This window comes from Acipenser ruthenus, chromosome 6 (assembly GCF_902713425.1).
Source record: "Acipenser ruthenus chromosome 6, fAciRut3.2 maternal haplotype, whole genome shotgun sequence".
NCBI lineage: Eukaryota > Metazoa > Chordata > Actinopteri > Acipenseriformes > Acipenseridae > Acipenser > Acipenser ruthenus.
In genome coordinates, this window is record NC_081194.1 from 74,282,752 (window position 1) to 74,304,982 (window position 22,231).

The window sequence follows — 22,231 nt, forward strand, 5'->3', positions numbered from 1 at the left end:
TGTCGAGTCTACACATCGAATCGTTTCACAGCAAAGTAGTACTATCTACAATTTACAAAACTTGTATTGACAACTCTCGTCAGCCATCTCCAGGACCATAAGAATATTTCATATAACACTCATGGCACGCTCGAACCATATAAATAACACTATGATATTATAACTGAAATCCCAGCCAGAGAGCGCTTTCTCATCCTTCCACACGCAGTACTTCCGGGTGTGGGCGCCTTCAATGGACGTACGGGTAGTGGTCGTTTCACAGCAGTAGTATCCACCGCAGAAATCGTGGCTAGTTATGGGAGTGAAAATAAATCGAGCTAGATAAATCTTTAGAAAGTGTCAGTATTATATATTGGTGAAAGCCATCTATATTGGACAGAATTAACATCTCAACGCAATGTTGAAAAGAAAAACTGGAGGAGCCTGTGCTGAAGTGAAACGGCTTCAGGCCAGCTTTGTCGCGCCTGTCAATGCCCCGATGACACTGCTTTTAACTTCGTTTTTACTTCTGACTTCTGTCTTTTGGGTAGATGGAGCTATAAGTCCCGTGGAGTCCGCAATATTGGAAAACGACCACGAGTTGGGTGAGTATAGGGAGGGTTAGAAATATTGGCTGTTTTTCTTTAAAACAAAACAAAACAACAAAAAAAAAAAACAGTTTTTGCTTGTTGTTTTACAGGCCTGCATTGTTTTGTTTTTGGTGAGGGAATTGATAAATGAGATCGTCTAACTACTAATAAATACATGTTGGTACAGAAGCCTGGATGAGTAAATTATGTTGTTTGGGTGAGGGGAGCGAAACTGTTTTTCCTTTTGTCCCGGTATGTGCGGGTGTGTGTGTTTAGGAAGTTAAGTTGCTTGTTAAACAGTGCAGCAGGAAGTTTGGAATGTTTTAAGGATACTTTTCTAACCTAGGATGAGGGCTATGTATACATTAGTTCACGTTGTAATTGACAATCACATTGACGTTTTACTGTACTAATAATTCACGAACTGGAAAAATACATGCTGGGCTATTGTTTGGCAAACGTGGCAAAGTCATCAGCGGCTATTTATTTGTTAATGAGTTTATTTAAAATGTACGAAATCCACAAAGCCCACGATGAGCTGAGACTCTCTTAGACTTTAAAGATAACTTTGTAAGTTAGAATAAAAAGTAGAAGTAAAATCTCACCATTGACTCGTCAGTTTCACAATGACAGTGTACGGAAACTGAGTGACTAATACAATCTGACTCAAAGACAAGATCTCATAAACGCGCAAGGCACCTTCTCCTCCATTTTCTTCATGTTTGCTTCTGTATTATTGTTATTTGCGAATTCCTGTATTTAAATTGTTCCACATCTAAACTACAGATTTGAAAACTGAATTCTAGGATTGTTGAGGGAAACTAAGGTTCATGCGATTTAAATAAGCAAATGTGTTGCAATGTTTCTCATCAGCAGAAACAGCACTCTAGCATTCGAGTTACTATATTAGGATGTCTTGCTATCAGAGAATCGCTACATTTAAGTTTTCAAAAAAAAAAATCCTCTACTTAACTCGAATCTGATTGAAGTGACTGGTTAAAGCGTATCATTCTGGCAAATACAATTACATTTTGGCATGAAACCAGAAATTGGATTTGATGCGGTTTGCTGAGCCTAGTTTGGTGCCAGCCTTACTTTTTAATTACATTACTTCGCACACGTTATGGGGTTTTACAACAAATAAACCTCTTCTGCTGAGTGGCTACCCAGTAGGGGGGTTGGACAAGGGGAAGGGAACAAACTGCTGTATCAGCATTTTTTAAAGAGATGAAGTCCTTCGTTTTGTATAGTGGCCACTGTTACTGTTTTAATGAGATATTTATCAGATATCCACGAGTATATCCTTCATGATACTAACACCTGCTCTCTCTTTCAGAATCGCAGCTCAGCTCCGTATTATCAGACTATGATGTTATCTCACTGGCCAGTGTCCGCCAGCACTCTGTGAGAAAAAGAGACTTGCAGCCTGAGTCCCACATTGAACGGTTGCTGAGCTTCACAGCCCTGAACAGGTAACCTGGTGCAATTCATTGACATGCATTTATATTATTTTTGTTGTGACTATAACTTGAACTGAAGGTGAACATGTCCTCTATGATCAGCCATCAGTCACAATAGGAGATGGATATTCATTGTTTTGATTTTAAAAGACCACATAGATTCCCAGACGGCAGGATATGTTTGTGTTTTTTGTCTGCCTCGGTATGTATTTCAAATCTATTGGAAACATATATATGTGTATACTTCTGCAAAGCCAGTTAAAAAAAACTCTTACTCCGATGGCTGTCCAGTAATAGTACAGGGTTACAATTTTAAAGAGCCTATGACATGAAATTTGACTTTTACCAAAAACATAAAAAATAATATTAACAGGTCTCACTTGAACATATAATCACATTCATTTTACCAAGTTATGTTTAATCGCGCTACAGTTAATCAAGTAATACCCAGAAATACACAGAGGGAGATCTCCATTTCCTGGTTTGAGGCCACGAGACTGTGACGTCACAGAGGGAGATACCCAAAGGCTCCTTGCATCTGCCAGTATGGCTGACAGCGACAGTGAAAGTGAGAGGAGCCTCATTTTATCAGTTTCAGACACCTCTTATGAATATGAATCATGTAGTGATGGATCTGACGTAGAGAGAGAAAACAGGGATTGTCTCCCTTATAAATTCGAGCCGTATGCCTCTGAATCAGAAGGGTCAAACTCGGAGAGAGACTCCAACAACACCAACGCGGACGGACCAGAGGGACAGCAGATGTCCGGAGAATCAGCGTCTTGGCAATGTGAATGGTTAATAAAAACCCTTACATTTAACATAGATGGATACTTAAAATATTTCGTATTACCCATAATTGTATAGTTATGTCAGTCCTTTAGTTAACAATATTGATACATGAATTACTGATATTCAGAATAACCCAACGCTGTGGATTGCTACTGGCATGTATTTAACATATCGCTCTCTATATATACATATGTGCAGTATATTAAGGATGTGCACATTTTTGGTTTTTATGATTATTACCCCTAATCATAATGCAGAGATGCCAATGGCTACGATTTGGCCATAGCAGCTATTATTTTGGAGGTTCTGCTTCGGCACTACGTTGAAGGGGTACAATACTACGATTCTTAATAAATAAATGATGGATACTCCCTGAACGTTTATGAAATATTATTTCAATACCATGGGTTTTTTTTTTAATGAATGGTTCTTAATACTGTATTTCACTGACAGTTTATTGTGGCATTGACATACTAAAATCTCTGAGCCAGGTTGCTTAGCAACCAGTTTAGAAACTGAAACTGCTACACAAAACTTGAAAGTTGTTTTTATATTACCAAATTTATATATTACATCATTATATTGCACATTGTGCTTAAAGACCCTGTGCTTGCACTGTATTTTTTTCTGAAAAACTAAAAACAAATTGCTAGTAGTAGAGTTAATGCAAAACTTACCCGAGACTTCTCCCGTTTCTCAATCGCCTTCGATGGTCTTGGTCGTTTTGTTTACCACCTGGAAGTTGGTTACTTATTCCCGGTTCCTTATTTGCGATGTAGTTGACAAAGCAGCGCGTCCTTTTTCTGTGTGTTTTAACTCACTTACACATCTTCCTCAATTAATATATTTCTACTATTTAACAAATAATCGCTCCTTTAAAAAAAAAAAAAAAAAACTAAAATATTAATAACAAATCTTTAACAGCAGCATAGCGGTACCCTATATTACCCGCTTGTTTCGCCCCATTTACCCCCCTTAGACGGCTTGCTCACTAAATATCGAGGTATGCCTAGATAGGTTATAACACCCTCTTTGTAAAAACACTAAAGATTTTAGTGAGCAAGCCTTACCCCACGAACAGCAGCACCCCAAAGTGTAGCCCATTATAACCTATACAGAACGCATGGGGGCACGTCTTTGGATGCCCGGCGTACCCCCTTAGACGGCTTGCTCACTAAATTTCGGGCTATCCCTAGATAGGTTATAACACCCTCTTTGCATTAGGACAGTATTTTGACTTTTGAGATTATCTTCAAACCGTTAGTACCTTTTAAACCTTACAGTGGTGTATTCATATATACAGTGCCTTGCGAAAGTATTCGGCCCCCTTGAACTTTGCGACCTTTTGCCACATTTCAGGCTTCAAACATAAAGATATGAAACTGTAATTTTTTGTGAAGAATCAACAACAAGTGGGACACAATCATGAAGTGGAACGAAATTTATTGGATATTTCAAACTTTTTTAACAAATAGAAAACTGAAAAATTGGGCATGCAAAATTATTCAGCCCCCTTAAGTTAATACTTTGTAGCGCCACCTTTTGCTGCGATTACAGCTGTAAGTCACTTGGGGTATGTCTCTATCAGTTTTGCACATCGAGAGACTGAAATTTTTGCCCATTCCTCCTTGCAAAACAGCTCGAGCTCAGTGAGGTTGGATGGAGAGCATTTGTGAACAGCAGTTTTCAGTTCTTTCCACAGATTCTCGATTGGATTCAGGTCTGGACTTTGACTTGGCCATTCTAACACCTGGATATGTTTATTTGTGAACCATTCCATTGTAGATTTTGCTTTATGTTTTGGATCATTGTCTTGTTGGAAGACAAATCTCCGTCCCAGTCTCAGGTCTTTTGCAGACTCCATCAGGTTTTCTTCCAGAATGGTCCTGTATTTGGCTCCATCCATCTTCCCATCAATTTTAACCATCTTCCCTGTCCCTGCTGAAGAAAAGCAGGCCCAAACCATGATGCTGCCACCACCATGTTTGACAGTGGGGATGGTGTGTTCAGGGTGATGAGCTGTGTTGCTTTTACGCCAAACATAACGTTTTGCATTGTTGCCAAAAAGTTCGATTTTGGTTTCATCTGACCAGAGCACCTTCTTCCACATGTTTGGTGTGTCTCCCAGGTGGCTTGTGGCAAACTGTAAACAACACTTTTTATGGATATCTTTAAGAAATGGCTTTCTTCTTGCCACTCTTCCATAAAGGCCAGATTTGTGCAGTATACGACTGATTGTTGTCCTATGGACAGAGTCTCCCACCTCAGCTGTAGATCTCTGCAGTTCATCCAGAGTGATCATGGGCCTCTTGGCTGCATCTCTGATCAGTCTTCTCCTTGTATGAGCTGAAAGTTTAGAGGGACGGCCAGGTCTTGGTAGATTTGCAGTGGTCTGATACTCCTTCCATTTCAATATTATCGCTTGCACAGTGCTCCTTGGGATGTTTAAAGCTTGGGAAATCTTTTTGTATCCAAATCAGGCTTTAAACTTCTCCACAACAGTATCTCGGACCTGCCTGGTGTGTTCCTTGTTCTTCATGATGCTCTCTGCGCTTTAAACTGACCTCTGAGACTATCACAGTGCAGGTGCATTTATACGGAGACTTGATTACACACAGGTGGATTCTATTTATCATCATTAGTCATTTAGGTCAACATTGGATCATTCAGAGATCCTCACTGAACTTCTGGAGAGAGTTTGCTGCACTGAAAGTAAAGGGGCTGAATAATTTTGCACGCCCAATTTTTCAGTTTTTTATTTGTTAAAAAAGTTTGAAATATCCAATAAATTTCGTTCCACTTCATGATTGTGTCCCACTTGTTGTTGATTCTTCACAAAAAATTACAGTTTCATATCTTTATGTTTGAAGCCTGAAATGTGGCAAAAGGTCGCAAAGTTCAAGGGGGCCGAATACTTTTGCAAGGCACTGTATATAAATACACCACTGTAAGGTTTAAAAGGTACTAACGGTTTGAAGATAATCTCAAAAGTCAAAATACTGTCCTAATGCAAAGAGGGTGTTATAACCTATCTAGGGATAGCCCGAAATTTAGTGAGCAAGCTGTCTAAGGGGGTACACCGGGCATCCAAAGACGTGCCCCCATGCGTTCTGTATAGGTTATAATGGGCTACACTTTGGGGTGCTGCTGATCGTGGGGTACGGCTTGCTCACTAAAATCTTTAGTGGCTTTGCAAAGAGGGTGTTATAACCTATCTAGGCATACCTTGATATTTAGTGAGCAAGCCGTCTAAGGGGGGTAAATGGGGCGAAACAAGCGGGTAATATAGGGTACCGCTATGCTGCTGTTACAGATTTGTTATTAATATTTTTTTTTTTTTTTTTTTAAAGGAGCGATTATTTGTGAAATAGTAGAAATATATTAATTGAGGAAGATGTGTAAGTGAGTTAAAACACACAGAAAAAGGACGCGCTGCTTTGTCAACTACATCGCAAATAAGGAACCGGGAATAAGTCACCAACTTCCAGGTGGTCTTTTGTTTGGGGACCCACAGTACCTTTTTTATTAAATAGTTGGAACAGCGGTAGGTTTTAAAATCTTATTCTTTTCACATCTATGCCCATCTCTGCCATCATATTTGGGATCTCTTCAAAACAATTTGGCGCAAAATGCGCACTACATAGGTATACTTCCGTGACGACATACACCACTTTCCTCTGGTTTTTAAAATGTGTTTCTCCCATATACGTTGCATTTTTTTGTCTTGGGGGAAATTATGTATACTAATATTTCGTTTTTTGTTTGCCTGATTGGAACAACGAGCTACAATACAAATATGAAAAAATTTTAAAAAGTGGCCTGTCTCTATCAAAATGTATGTATTCGTTCATACACCTTCTCCCTGTGTTACATCACTTCCGGTATCTTCCAGCCGCTTAAAAACCGAGAAGGGATGTTGCGTCAGTCACATTAAAATTTGCATTTTATTAAAAAAACTAGATCATTGCCAACAATTTTAGGGCAGCAGTGTGGAGTAGTGGTTAGGGCTCTGGACTCTTGACCAGAGGGTTATGGGTTCAATCCCCAGTGGGGGACACTGCTGTTGTACCCTTGAGCAAGGTACTTTACCTAGATTGCTCCAATAAAAAAAAAAAACCCAACTGTATAAATGGGTAATTGTATGTAAAAATAATGTGATATCTGTATAATGTGAAATAATGTATAATGTGATATCTTGTAACAATTGTAAGTCGCCCTGGATAAGGGCGTCTGCTAAGAAATAAATAATAAATTTTAAATCCCGTTTGGGAATACTTGTTAGTCATACATTGTGTGTTTTTTAAAAGTAGTTTGGACCAGTGTCAGTGGGTCTTTAAGGAAAACTAAATTGCTTTTACAATGCTAGTTAGATAAAATATTCTGCGGTTTTCGTTAATGGAGGTCTAAGGTAATATTTTTCACCATCCCATATAAGATGAACATTAACGGTAAACAAGTGGTGTAATATTTTAACCATTTATGCAAATGTGCAGTTTTATCTGGATCTGGTATATTCTATTATCTTGATACAAAGCACACTGCTGTGCATCAACACTAATTGGGGAGTAGTGGTTAGGGCTCTGGACTCTTGACCGGAGGGTCATGGGTTCAATCCCCGGTGGGGACACTGCTGCTGTACCCTTGAGCAAGGTACTTTTACCTAGATTGCTCCAGTAAAAAACCCAACTGTATAAATGGGTAATTGTATGTAAAAATAATGTGATAACTTGTAAGTCGCCCTGGATAAGGGCGTCTGCTAAGAAATAAATGATTATTATTATTATTATTATTATAATGCTTTAGTATAAATATTCCTATAATAAAACAGTCATTTTAAATTGTATAGTAAGGTAACTGATTATGAAATCCAGATGTCTTGTATTTTGTTTTAAATGCCCAGTTTAATTCAGTTCTGTTTTTGTCTCTCCTTTTTCTTTTCCAGACATTTCAAACTTTATTTGACATCAAGCCCCTACCACTTTTCAGAAAACTTTACAGCAGTGGTGGTAGATGAAAATGGCAAAGAAGAAATCTATCCCGTCCAGTGGCAGAACTTCTTTACTGGACACGTTGTTGGTTAGCAGTTCACTTTATTTGCATTTCAGAACAAAAGTTTTGTGTGACCCTTCGTAACAAATGCATTCACAATTGGCTTTATATTATCTCTGGGTCTCCAGCAAGCCAGTAACGCGTATGTGTCGCCTGAAAGCAGTGAATATAAAGGGTTCAAACCGGCATAATGAATTATATTTCTTCTCTTAATAATTTTGGCTGTTGTTTCTTTTAAAGGGGAACAGGACTCTCGAGTGCAAGCGCACATCGATGATACTGACTTCACAGCCCACATTCTTACAGATGAAGGAGAGTATAACATAGAGGTATGCAGTTTCATTTCTGAATGTTGTTTTTGTATTGTGTTTAATATACAGGTAACTCATTACAACCCTTTACCCAAGATAACCTATGCAACTCAGTATCTTTTAATAGCATGACACTGGATACATATCTGCTCTAATGGCATTCCCGTGTCTGCTCTTCCCAGCCTCTTTGGAGATATGTTAACTCAACACCTGATGGCAGAATGCTGGTGTACAAATCAGAGGATATCCGAGATATTGGGCGTCTGCATTCCCCCAGTGTCTGTGGTTCTGTTAAAACAGATGGGTTGCTGCCAGAGTGGTACAGGGAAGCAGAGGCAGACAGAAAAGGTTGGTGTCTTTTGAAGAGTTGATGGTCATTTCTGCTCCCTTAAGCTTGTGTTGTACTCGCTGGTTAATTTTAATAAAGTAACATTATTTAAATCATTTTGTATTTGTTGTAAGCAAAACAATTCTGTTGTCTTTTCTTTAATAACATAAATCTATATCCGTGATTGATAAAAACCCATTTCAAAGGTGTTTTGTCAAGTTATTGATTAGGCAGGCACAGCATCTAATCTAGTTTATTGCAAGTAAAGCTCATGAAAACTGGGCTATTCAGTGAGTTCATCTCTGCTTATAGATTCTCAGCGACGGATTGGTGTGTGTTGCTAATGCTTTTAGAACCCTGTGTTTTTCGCAAATACGAAATAGCACACAATAAAACAAAAATGCAACATATAAAATGAAATAAAACAAAAAATCATTATAAAGCAAACAGATTTACATTTTTAAATCGGGAGGTTTATACAAAAAAATACTGAAAATAAGTACTTGCATAGTTATCAAGGCTCAGCCGTTACCATAGACACGGTCTGAAGGGAAACGGAAGCTCTGACTAGCACTTGCGTAGATGTATAATTTGGAATTCAAATTGTGATGGAGAGAAGAGACATTTGTTTCTAAAATGCCTAAACTGTGCATAACAATTAAACAACGTTGCAAGGAATTTGAGCATGAGGGGATGTATGCAGCTGACGGTGACAAAATAGTGATGTGCAGATTTTGCAACTGTTAAGCATTAGCTATTTATTCCTTTGGGGGAAACTATGGCTTGTTTGCTTATATTTGCATTAATATGCTAAGTCTTTGTTTTATTTCAAGTGGTGCAAACTTCGCACTGGAGCAAATGCTATTTTAGTTTTGAATGATTGAATCTGCTTTGCTTAGTGTTTAAATACTGAGAAACCCCAAGCTTGTATACAGCCCTGCTTCAGTGAAATAGGATTGAAATACAATTCCAATGGTTTTTTTAATAGGTACATTGCTGTATGTGCAATTATTATGACAACCCCACAATAGTAGAGCAGTGTAAATATATATATATATTTTATTTTATCTTATATTTTTATAGAGGGCATGGGCAGTGTTTACTGTAAATAGGCAGTTATTGTATTGAGACAATATTACTGAAAAGACACAAGCTTGGCTGTATCCTGAAGTATTTTCTTTGTACATTTTTATTTTTATTTGAACAAACTATACAACGTATGTTTTTAATTCTAACTATCTTCTGTGTGGGAATTTTACTGCAGTTCAGCAGAAATACATTAAATCTGTTTATTATTATTATTTTTTATATATATAGATATATATATATAAATGCAGTTAAAACTACGACTAGAGTTGTATCTTTGTTCTATTCCCCTGTCATAACTTGTGTGTGTTTCTGTGCAGAGCATCTCCATAGAGAGAAAAGGCAGAAAAGCACCCCTGATCCCAAGAAGAATACCTGTAAGCTGTTGGTGGTGGCCGACTACCGCTTCTTCCAAAACATGGGGCGCAGCGAGGAGAGCACCACTATCAACTACCTTGTAAGACCCCCAGAATACACCAATCCTGTACCTATGCAGGAGCAACACTTTTATTATTTGTTTATTTAGCAGACACCTTTATCCAAGGCGACTTACAGAAACTAGGGTGTGTGAACTATGCATCAGCTGCAGAGTCACTTACAATTACGCCTCACCCGAAAGACGGAGCACAAGGAGGTTAAGTGACTTGCTCAGGGTCACACAATGAGTCAGTGGCTGAGGTGGGATTTGAACCGGGGACCTCCTGGTTATAAGCCCTTTTCTTTAACCAGTGGACCACACAGCCTCCTACACTTGTTCTGACAGAGCACACGTATCTGTTATTATGCATCCACTTGGGGGGTTCTTCTATCTTCTTGTATTTTAACTGCTAACACCTCATAAACCATTTGAATCTCATTGGGCAAAATCTAAGTTTGATCTGTGACCTAATATGGAATCCATTTTATGTTCATATGATTGAAGATAAACACCTTAGAGATAAAGACCCTTAGATGTTGGCTTCCTGTGCGGTACCCTGATATTTTTCGATTGGTGCAAAACTGGGTACCGTAAAATAATAATTGGCTCTTTTGTGGCTGTAGCTATAGAATTATTTTTTGTACTTTTGAAACATGTCTGATACTAAATCAAGTCTTGTTTTTTCCCCCTTACAGATTGAACTAATTGATCGAGTGGATGACATTTATAGAAACACAACCTGGGACTATAATATGCAAGGATACGGTGTGCAAATAGAACAGGTCTGTAATAGGAGCACTTTACTGATCATTCCCTATTGTTCATGAAAGCTTATAAATCCTTTAAGGGATTCCTGTTTTCACTTTCCCATAGAAGAAATCCAAAATGTCAGTACTGTACATTACATAGTTTAATGTTCTTGGGGTTTATTGGAATTATTTTTGGAGGTTTCCCAATGCGAAATGTAATGTTAACAATTTTACAGTAGTGCAGTAATAAAATTATTCAAACATATCGATTTTTATGAACAGCTTCAGATTATTGAGGTTTCACAGTACATGGAAACAGAATAAAACCAATCGGATAAATCAATGTTTTATATTTAAGATAATAATAAAGGTGTATAAGACTTACAACTCCACTATTGTTTAGGAAAGTTAAAATGTATTAAATTTTTTTTTTTTTTTTTTTTTGTACTTTGACCTGATAATGTCACTTTTGTGAAAGTGTTTTAATCTTGAAATTTCATGGAAGACTGTATATTAGACAATCTCAAATATGCTCCCTTCTGTTTGGTATTAGGAACAACAAAAATGATTTGGTCCTTAGGAAACGTGTGAAGTGTATGCATGTTGCAGTCTTTCTGGGAGAGATTTCAAAATATGTTTTCTTGAAGATACAAAGGTTTTTTCATTATTTTTTTTTTTTTTTCTTTTTTTAAACCATAATTTTAGATTATTGTCAACAAACATCCCACTCACACTAAAAAGGGCGAAAAGCATTATAATATGAATCGGAGCGCTCCGGATGAACAGAAGGACGCATGGGATGTGAAGCTACTGTTGGAGGTTAGCCAGTCTAAACTGGAATATTATAGGTTTTGGGTTCATGTGTTTTAGTTTAGAGTGATTTTAATGCCTTTTAAATCTACTTGTTCTTTGTCAAAAGTGGCATCAAATCTCAATTAAAGGAAATGTGTACTTTTTTTGATGTCAGTAATAGTTTTCATTGGTTCTAGCTCCAATATTACCAGTAGTCTCCTGTAAGATAGCTGATATGTATAACTGCAAAGTCTAGCTGTCAGATAAATGGGCGTTTTTCAATCTGTAGGCAGATGAATTGACCAATTACAACACTGTGTGTGGGCTGGTTTGTTTATTTGTAACATGCTCAATATCATTAAAAAAAATTCAGTGACCTTCTATTTGCAGTATTCATTTCCAACAAAGGTCCCAGTTCAATTACCTTCAGATTTGCAAAAGCATTTTGGGAAATACAGCATAGTTAAGGAGTATCATGTTCAAATTTTTTCACAGGGAAAAAAAAATACTTCCGCAGTAGCATTTTTGTTTTACTCTGTCCTAGAACCGAGCATTCTTGTAGCCTTATGGTCTGGTTCCTTGTACCAGCTATTTAGAACCACTGCTGCAGAATGTACCAGGTCATTTACTAACTTCCTGTTTAATCTCTAAACTTCCTTTATTAAACTCAAATCTTCTTCTTTTTTTGTTTTGTTTAAACCCTTGGCTTTGTACCTTGTATAATGTTTTTCATCTGTTTTTGTATTCAGCAATTTAGTATAGATATTGCAGACCAGGCCTCCAATGTCTGCCTTGCCCATCTGTTCACATACCAAGATTTTGACCAGGGAACCCTGGGACTGGCATATGTTGGGTCTCCGAAAACACATGCACTTGGAGGCATCTGTCCTAAAGGTAATAAGGAAGCAAGTTTTATGTTATGGCAGCACTGGAGACTGAAGTCCATTCTGTTCAGTACATGAGAGCACAAGAAGTGGCCATGTGTGCTTCTCCACACGGTCACCAGCATAGAGGGTGTGCGAGCAATGTAGTCTACTTGTAGTCCTTTAAAGGTAACCATTTTTCACATGTGATTGTGTATTTTATATAAATTGTCTAAGTTTCTTGCACCTTTCTCCCGCCCCCCCCCCCCCCCCCCCAAGCTTACAATTTGAAAGCTTTGGGGAAATCCATCTACTTGAACACAGGCTTGACCAGCACCAAGAACTATGGGAAAACCATTCTTACCAAGGTTAGTTAAACTGATGCAAACAGACGGTGTACATCATAGTAAACACAACAGAAAGTGGATCAAACATGTTCAGCATATTTTGTTATTTTATGTGTTGCATTTCAATACAAAGTCAGTATAGACAGAGAGAATAAGATTTTTGAATTTTTTACAATCATCATTTTATTTAGTTAAGAAAATAAAAATGCAACATAACTACTGTATGTATGTGTGTGTGTGTGTGTGTGTGTGTATATATATTATATATATATATATATATATATATATATATATATATATATATATATATAATATATATATATAACAAAATTGATATTGTAATACTGTTGTAGAGGTGTATACTTTTCATCAACATTTTCTAATTGTTTCAGTTTGTACAATCTACTGTTGTTTTTTCTATAATTACATTTTTCAGTTTGAATGGTGAAGAGCTGCCTCACTGAGATTGGTGTATTGCAGCCCAGTGAAGAATGACCCTCCTGCCCAATAGTTTGGAATTCCAATGACTTGGATGTGTCTTTTTGAACAGGAAGCAGACTTGGTTACAACTCATGAGCTGGGCCACAACTTCGGAGCTGAGCATGACCCTGATAACCTCTTACACTGTGCCCCCAGTGATGACAATGGAGGGAAGTATTTGATGTACCCCATCGCAGTCAGCGGAGATCATGAGAATAACAAGGTACTTTCTCCACTGTCATGCGTGTGTGCATTGAGTCAGATTCACTAGTACAGTAAACTTGGAGTAAGCAGCTTCAAATTGCATGTTTTAGTGTTCCCCTAGCTTTTTATGATTTTTCCAATCTTTCCGAGTGGTTCTTATTGAAATTACTCAAATATTGTCAGACATCTGCAATGTAAAGTAGATCAGCCCCAGTGTCTCTATATTAGTAAGGTGCAGGACCCTCTGCAGTGTATTTCCAGCAAAACAAATAGAAATTTCATCCAAAGATTGCGCTGGCTCTTATTTCTATGAAGACACTTTATCAAGATGGCTGAATTCAGCAATGTCCATGTACAGTGGAATGAAGGGATAACGTTAGTCGAGCAACCCGCTGATTTTAAAGAACTTGCTGACAAACATTCTGGGCTACGTTTCTATTGTCAAGTAGGAATAATGGACCATTCTAGTAAATTAACAAGCATTGCAAATAGCTTTTCTTTAATTTGCGTTTTCAGTTAAGAGAAAATTTCATCCTGGAAAGCATATACTGGGATATTAGTTTTCAACTAAGTAGTGTTTTGATAGAAAGTCTTTTATCTACTACTTAGAGGAAGAAAAAAAAATCTGCTTTTTTGTGTTTTCTCTACTTGTATCCCATCGCTCCATGAAGAATACCCTTTTCTCTGGGCTGTTCACAGCTATTGGAGGAGGCAAGGTCGATCTTGGACGTCAAATCATTTATGTATCAACAGCTTAGAACAATAGGAAGTGGCACACAATAGTGACACCTGGACACCCGGGTTGATGGTGGTAATAAAACTCATGAGAGGAATGAAATTTGAGACTACAGAAGTATATACAAAACATAACAATTTCAGATGTTGCCGGTGTAATGCAATGGTTTTTGCTTGTCCCCCAACCCCCAGAGATTTTCCGAATGCAGCATTAAGTCAATTGCCAAGACTCTGAGCAGCAAGGCTTCTGATTGCTTCAAAGAGAGAAACAACAGAGTGTGTGGCAACTCTCGCGTGGACGAGGAAGAGGAATGTGACCCAGGGATCGTGCACTTGAACGACGACACCTGCTGCACATCCAGCTGCAAGTTCAGACCCAATGTGCAGTGCAGGTAAGGGTCTCCTGCTAACCCACTAAACACCTTCTCATCTCCAGTCATGTCATCAGGCTGCAACCTGCAGTCTGTAATTTACAAATATACAAAACAACCTCAAAAACCATATCTGATTGTTCATAACCATAGTAGTTATCGGTGTAGCAACTACTTGCTCCCATATTAAAACAGAATGATTCATGGTTCATCACAGCTATAAAAGAAGCAGGACCTCAAATAACTTCACAATGGAATCACTGATCAGACAGTGAAATGGTGCCAGCACTACACCATGGAGCAGTTATTAAGTATCCCAGTGCTGCTTCAACTGCTAATATCTCCTAATAATATTCAGATGCTATCTTCATATTATCAGTGCTATGGAAAATCCCAAGGCAAAATCTTGCAGAAACACAGCTTCCATATTTGGGTAATGTGACTGTTTGGTTTTCCAGATGTTAAAGACCTGACACTTTTAGATATTGGTACACAGCTATATTCTGTGATTCCTTTGGCTAAAAGTTTGGTTGTGGGTATCGTAAAAGAAAACAACCTTTCCTTGATGGTAATTTAACAAACCCAGTTTGACTTTGTGGCACTTCGACCACCACTGTTCTTTGTTGTTTCCCCAGTGACAGAAACAGTCCCTGTTGCAAGGGGTGCAAGTTTGACCAAGCTGGAAAGATTTGCCAAGAAGCCATCAATGCCACCTGCAAAGGAGAGTCTGCTTGCACAGGTCAGTCACCGCAGTGGCCAGATCTGCAGCTGTTTTCAGAATTGTTAAATTCCTTTACAACAAAACAGGGCAGCCAGCTGTGACGGCCCATCTTTACATGGCAGGTCCACAGACAACGCTCGCCCTTCTCTTTGTTGCCTTGTCTTATGTGTAACAGCTGTGTGGTAGATCTTTGTATTAAAATGTATCCAATGCTTAGTGTTGCATTATTGTTATCAAGCAAGGCCACTAGGTATGTGGAAGAGCCTGCTTTAAACCATTTCTCATACTGCCTTCTTTATCTTTTTTAAATCTTCAGGCACGAGCAGTGAATGTCCTCCTCCAGCTAATGCAGCCGATGGCATTACCTGTGTGGACAAGGGGAAGTGCCAGCATGGGGAATGCATCCCGTTTTGTGAGGGGCTCAAGGGGCTCAAGGGGCTCAGGTCTTGTGCTTGTAATGGTAGGGGGACCATTAAGTTGAAAATGGCTTTGCATTAATCACATAGATCTTAGTAGTTGTTTATATTGATGTAGTATAGACTCCCTATGCATAACGGTTTGAGCTACCTTGAAAAAACCTGAGCTTTGTTTCATAGACTGTATACATATTGACAACTGAAATGCTATTTCCTTCTGTATTTACAGAGACAGACAACTCTTGTAAAGTTTGCTGCCGAGATACAAATGGAGTGTGCAAGCCTTATGAAGATTTTGGACAGTTCTTGTACCTGCGCAAAGGAAAGCCCTGCACTGTAGGATTCTGTGACGGAAGTGTGAGTGACAGTGCTTTATTATATAGAGGTGTGGTTTTCTTGTGTGTCTTGGGTATAAAGACAGTACCCTTGAATTTCTCAGCTAGGTTCCATTACCAGTGTTTTAATACAACTCTGTTCTGGTACCTTTGCTATAGATTATGTCTGGTTGCAACTAGAACTTTTATACTATACATGAAATGATTAGGCACCAGGAAGCAGCAGAAACCTGCTGCAACTTTTCATCTGTAGCGTTGTCTTGAAATATCTGCATATTCTAAAACAAATTGTGAAATACAAGTAAACCAAAAGATATAAAACCAAAAGAAATAAGGGACCAGTGGTATTGCTGGTACTAATAACAGGTAAGAAAAACAACAGTTAAAACCCTGATTATCACTTTTAAATACTAACATGACTTCATTCTTTTCCTTACAGGGCAAATGTATGAAGCAAGTTCAGGATGCCGTTGAGCGATTTTGGGATTTCATTGAAAAACTTGACATCAATACTTTTGGTGAGTTGTCATGTGTGTGTTTTAATAGAAGATTGTTTGCATGAATGTGAAGTGCCATAGCACTAAAATTAAAAAATATTTAAATCATCACCTATAAAGATGTTTTCCTTCCTCATGAACCTTTACTGTGGTGTACCCACTGGTATGGCGAGAATGACCTATTCAGTAATTGACAATAGCAGTGATTTAGCAGGCAGCTCCATATGTGGATTCTTACCAGGTAATGATCGCTGCATCTACTAGTGAGAGAATGACTGTTCTACCTGTGAGGTTTAGAATATCCAAGTGTCTACAGCAGTGGTGTCTACAGCTGTTGCAAGTGGTCTGTGCTTGGTTTTTATCGTGGCCTTGTACCATTTCCCAGGCATTAAACTGATTTGTTTTTCATCTCCTGCAGCAAAATTCCTTGAAGATAATATTGTGGGTTCTGTGGTGGTGTTCTCTCTCATTTTCTGGATCCCTCTCAGTATTCTCGTCCATTGTGTGGTAGGTGCAGATTGAAATTCAATAAAAAAAATAACTGCTTTACTCCTTCGACTGTCTTCTAATCCATAGAGGCTCTATATTTCTGCTGAATTGAGTTGACTGGGATCTACTCACTACCACCACTAGTTTTGAGCATATGCTTTAGATGGTGATCTAGCTTTGAACACCTGCTCAGCTGCTAACCACATTTTATTCCCCCATCGATCCCCAAAAGCTTTCAGTCCAGTTTAGAAACCCATCCAGTGATGTATGCAAACTGGTTATGTTCCATGAAGTTATTTATGACCTTGTATGTGTAAACTGTGTTTTTACATACTGTTTGTGTTCCATCATCTAGGATAAGAGACTCGACAGGCAGTACGAGGAAAACACCAAATCGCTTTTCTATCCGAGTGTAAGTTCCAAGAATCCCTTGATTAACCCTTGTATAGGGGGGCTGGTGGCGAAAGTCTTCAGGGATGAGTGACGGCTGATCAATACTGAATAGATCTATTTGTGGTATTAACAGTTTGCTGTATAAACTATTTGTCAGCTGTGTGATAAAGATGGACATGTACTGACAAGGCTATAAAAAAGTTATAGAACTGAAGGGGAAAAAAAACCAATTGCAGCAATATGTCACATTTTAATAGCCATTTAAGTTTTTTATTGTATTCAGTATGTTTATTTTGTTTTTGACAACTCATTGGACACGGTCTCTTTTTTAATGTTTGATTTAATAAAGTGGTTGCTGATTTGGTTTTGAATCCCTTTGAATTGTCTTGTTACTGATAGGGAGCACAGGTCTCTTAAAAAGCTCTATTTGGCGCACACCATTGTTATCCTGTACAAAGCTTGGATTGGTGTATGCTGGAGGTTTTGCTGAAATATAACTATTTTATGGTAGCTTTGTTCTGGGCAAATTGTATCAGATGGCTGGAGGTTTAAAAAGTGAATATGATGCAATTGTTTTAATTTACAGTTATAAAACGCTCAATTTACAAGATAAGTAGTAGCACCAAAATAAAACAGTACAATTCTTGTACAGTTTATTTCAGTAGTGGTGTATTACAACACTTGGTGGGAATGCAGATGTTACTGCTTTAAACTGGATTTCTCGCTCTTTCTGTTTGTTTTCTCCTGCATGCAGAACGCAGAGATGCTGAGCAGCATGGACTCTGCCTCTGTGCGCATTGTGAAGCCCCCTTCCCAGTCAGTTGGCCGGTTCCAGCCCTCGCACACACAGCCCTTAGCCACAGGGCCACCTTCTGCTTCGGTGGCACCCAAACCAGACCTCCCACGCATGGCCACCATCCAGGAGGACACGAGCAGCGACTCTCACCTCGACGAGGACATGCTTCAAGAGGACTTCCCCAACAGCGGCACGGCAACCAAGTCCTTCGAGGACCTGACCGACAACCCCCTGACCCGTAGCGGCAAGGCTCTGTCCTTCAAACTGCAGCGGCAAGCCCGCATCAACAGCAAGGAGACAGAGTGCTAGCCTCGCACTCGCCAAACACCGCCTTTCATTATTATTTACCATTTCTTTTAGTTTGGAGGACGTGTACATATTTGCTTAACTGTGATGTACATAATGCAGGTTTTACTATATACATATAATAAAATTGGTCTGTTAGGCTGTGACTTGTTAGCAACAGTTTGTTTTGTAAAGGAAAAAAAAAAATGCAACAAAAAATGTGTATTCGGGATAAAGGGTCTCCAAATTGATGTGCACCTATGACCAACAGTTTTGCATCACCTACTATTTAACATCATGTAATCAAAGAAACTACAAAATGATATTGCAAGTCTACCGGATGCCATACAAGTAGTACGGTATTTCAAGCTAGATTTCGAAATGTCACATTTTTCAATTTGTCAGTTTTTCATTAAGTATATGGAAAATTACAAAGCGTTATGCAATTCACTATTTTTATGTAACATTATTCAGCAGGTTTCATTCGACTTCATGAAGCACAATTAGTTCATTCTATAGGGTGATGCAAAACTTTTGGCCATAGCTGTAGTTTGTCCACAGAAGAATTGAAACAGCAATTACATTTATTGTTTATGCTAATATGTTTCAGGTATGATATCTACTTTGTTTGGTGGGCCTGTATTATGGAACTGGGATAAAGGAAAAACCCACTATCTGAATCTTTCATGCTCGGTGAGATTCAGAATAAATCAATAAATGTAAAACATGTAAAGCCACTTCACAAGGTCTTACATGTTTGAAACTACCAGCTATCGGGCAAAAAAGGCCTAGCAGCTGTGTCAGCTGGGATTAATATTAAGTGCACTGGTCTAACAAGAAAAGCTGTGGTGATTTATCCATACAGCACAATCTGTATTTAGTCAGAAATGGGAATTAAATTTAAAAAAAAAAATCCTCTTTTCTTTATTAAATATACACTGTTCTTGCCAATTCTCTGACTACTCGTTTGCCTTAACTGTTCTTGCTGACTGGTATTATGGTCAGCACCCCCATTCCATACTGTGTGTACTATTTTTATAATTGATTTTCATTCTGCCTGTTATATTATTGTACACAGTCTTTTATTGGTAGTTCAAATACATGGGGTCACTGTATATTTTGGAGAAACAGCCAAATAAAGGCTTGATAGAAAATGAAATATAACACAAAAGTAATTCTTTCATATTAAGTCTTATTATTATTAAGCATTTTAACACATAAGTAGAACAATCCTTTCTATGGCTGTTTCTCAATGCCAAATGCACCCTCCAAATATAATAACCAATGTCTAATTGCAGATTAGTGCCTTTTTAAACTGCAAAAAAAAAAAAAAAACCTTTCTGCTGCATGACAATGCGGACGACCACTCCGATCAGGGACATCTACATAATGCACGAACAACACTGTTACTGCAGATACAATCATCTCTATACATGCACTGGTGAAAAATGCGTATCTCTGGGATAATGCCATGATCTTGAAGTAGCATTGCAAAGTTGAATTATATTACTGTAGTCTACAGCTGATTGTAATTGTACACTCTGTTCTGTTGTTGTCAAGATTCTTATAAAATGTCAGATGCATCTTATGCCAATTTTAAAACTATCTTTCAATTCCTGGTTGTTTTGTAGTGTGTTTGTGTGTGTATATAATGTATATATAAAGAAAAAAGAGAAAAGGATATTTCAGGTACTTAAAAAGGTAGAATAATTGATTACAAATCAATTATCAGGACTTTTCAGACTACAAGTCCTTCATCGGCTGAATACAAAAAAACAAAACAAAAAACAGTGCTTTAAGAAGTTCTTAAATAACTTCTTAAAGCACTGTTTTTTTTGTTTTTTTGTATTCAGCCGAGTAGTGGAGTTGCATGGGAGAAGCGAGGCAGAGAGAACACCAGGCGAGCAGCGGAATTCTGGATGAGCTGGAGCGGACGGGTGGCGGATGCAGGGAGGCCAGCCAGGAGGGAGTTGCAGTAGTCTAGGCGGGAGAGTACCAAGACCTGGACCAGGAGCTGGGTGGCGTAGTTTGTGAGGAAGGGTCGGATTCTTTGGATGTTGCTCAGGAAGAATCGGCAAGTGCGTGCCAGAGTGGAGATGTGCTGGGAATAAGAGAGGCAGGGGTCCAGGGTGACTCAGAGGTTCTTAGCAGAGGAAGAGGGAGAGTGTGGTAGATTCCAGAGGAACAGAGACAGAGAGATCAGAGGAGGGGGGGAGGAGGAGGAGGGAAAGAAAAGGAGGTCAGATTTAGAGAAGTTGAGTTTGAGGTGATGCGAGTGCATCCAGGAGGAAATAGCAGACAGACAGGTAGAGATACGGGAGGGATGGTGGAGTCAGACGTGGGGAAGGAGAGGAAAATCTGAGCATCATCAGCATAGAAATGGTATGAGAAACCATAGGATGCGATGAGGGGGCCCAGGGAGCGGGGGTAGAGAGAGAACAGGAGAGGACCCAAGACTGACCCTTGGGGGACTCCTGTTGAGAGAGGGCAAGGTGTGGAGGTTGTTCCACGCCAGGTTACCTGGTAAGTGTGGTTGGAGAGGTAGGAGGAGAACTAGGCCAGAGCAGTGCCAGAGATTCCCAGGTCAGCGAGAGGACAATTTATATTTGTGTTACTTTGTAAAACCATAATGCCACACTGATCCCCCAAATCCTCTGTTTTAAAAGGAGTCCTTTAGCCCGACCTGGTTTAAATGTGTACTTTCTTAGATGTTTGTACCCTGCTTTTGAAGAGGACACAGTAAGACAGACTTGCATGCTGTGAATGGCCAGGCCCTTTCAAGCCGACCCACAATTTTTAAGAATATCTACACCTGTTACCCTTGCATTTAAAAAAATATAAATAAATAAATGGGTATATTGGAGGCTGTGTGGTCCAGTGGTTAAAGAAAAGGGCTTGTAACCAGGAGGTCCCCGGTTCAAATCCCACCTCAGCCACTGACTCACTGTGTGACCCTGAGCAAGTCACTTAACCTCCTTGTGCTCCGTCTTTCGGGTGAGACGTAATTGTAAGTGACTCTGCAGCTGATGCATAGTTCACACACCCTAGTCTCTGTAAGTCGCCTTGGATAAAGGCGTCTGCTAAATAAACAAATAATAATAACAAATATTGGTAATTTTCATGAAGGGGGAAATTTCACGTAACACATGAAATAGCATTGTGGCATTTAGAGTTACACTATACTGTATAAATACTGCTTTAAAAAAACACTGCATTTGGTGCAGGTTTCTCTCTTCCCCTGTAATTAATATAAATTACTTGTAAAAGCAGAAATGTTTGCCAGTATGCTATTAAATGAGCTGTTTTTGTATTAAATATATACACATATGTGGAAGTTATTATCAGTAACAAGCCATAGAAAATCACCACAGGCAGGAAAAACTAAGCCCTCCTGGCAAAACCCATTTTGCCCAAGAAAGTGAATTAATTAAAAATGACTTATTGTGCACTGCAGTATTTATCTAGTTTTGGTTAAATACAACTTTTACACTTGTATATACAAATTTAAAGCAAATGACTTTTTTTCCCCCACCAAGAAAAATAATTTTTTCAGAGGCTTTTTTTTGCCCTTCCCAATTTAACGTACAGTATAGTATACCTCTCTCTTGACTGACATATAAAGCAGTCAGTGGCTAAAGCCATGTGATCCTCACATGATCTCCCCTACCAGGAAGACAAGGCAGCTCAAGAGATTGAACAGTCCTCATGCACCTCACTAAACGAAACTAAAGTGACAGAGGAGACA

At 38.7% G+C, this 22,231-nt stretch overlaps 1 protein-coding gene across 2 annotated transcripts; it reads left to right on the forward strand.

Annotated features, from left to right (window-relative positions):
- On the forward strand, nucleotides 1–21,805 carry LOC117411384 (disintegrin and metalloproteinase domain-containing protein 17). 2 transcript variants are annotated; one of them, XR_009328964.1, is made up of 20 exons: nucleotides 1–584; nucleotides 1,906–2,041; nucleotides 7,764–7,897; nucleotides 8,111–8,199; nucleotides 8,364–8,529; nucleotides 9,916–10,052; nucleotides 10,709–10,795; nucleotides 11,468–11,581; nucleotides 12,304–12,448; nucleotides 12,697–12,785; nucleotides 13,315–13,467; nucleotides 14,376–14,575; nucleotides 15,190–15,293; nucleotides 15,592–15,735; nucleotides 15,921–16,048; nucleotides 16,466–16,544; nucleotides 16,942–17,030; nucleotides 17,368–17,424; nucleotides 18,160–19,179; nucleotides 20,340–21,805. XR_009328964.1 is itself a non-coding variant. In XM_034018810.3 (19 exons), exons 1-19 carry the CDS (start codon nucleotides 398–400, stop codon nucleotides 18,508–18,510), a joined length of 2,589 nt encoding a protein of 862 aa, XP_033874701.2. In that variant the 5' UTR covers nucleotides 1–397; the 3' UTR covers nucleotides 18,511–20,101. The 2 variants fall into 2 exon arrangements, 1 of the variants encoding a protein (XP_033874701.2); XM_034018810.3 differs by lacking the exon at nucleotides 20,340–21,805 and having other exon boundaries at nucleotides 18,160–20,101.
- The last annotated feature ends 426 nt before the right edge of the window (nucleotides 21,806–22,231 follow it).

Coding starts and splice junctions, on each gene's coding strand:
- LOC117411384 (XM_034018810.3), top strand. CDS start 398: ATGTTGAAAAGAAAAACTGGAGGAGCCTGTGCTGAAGTGAAACGGCTT. Junction 2,042..7,763: donor AGCTTCACAGCCCTGAACAG/GTAACCTGGTGC, acceptor TTTCTTTTCCAG/ACATTTCAAACTTTATTTGA. Junction 15,736..15,920: donor CAGGTCTTGTGCTTGTAATG/GTAGGGGGACCA, acceptor CTGTATTTACAG/AGACAGACAACTCTTGTAAA.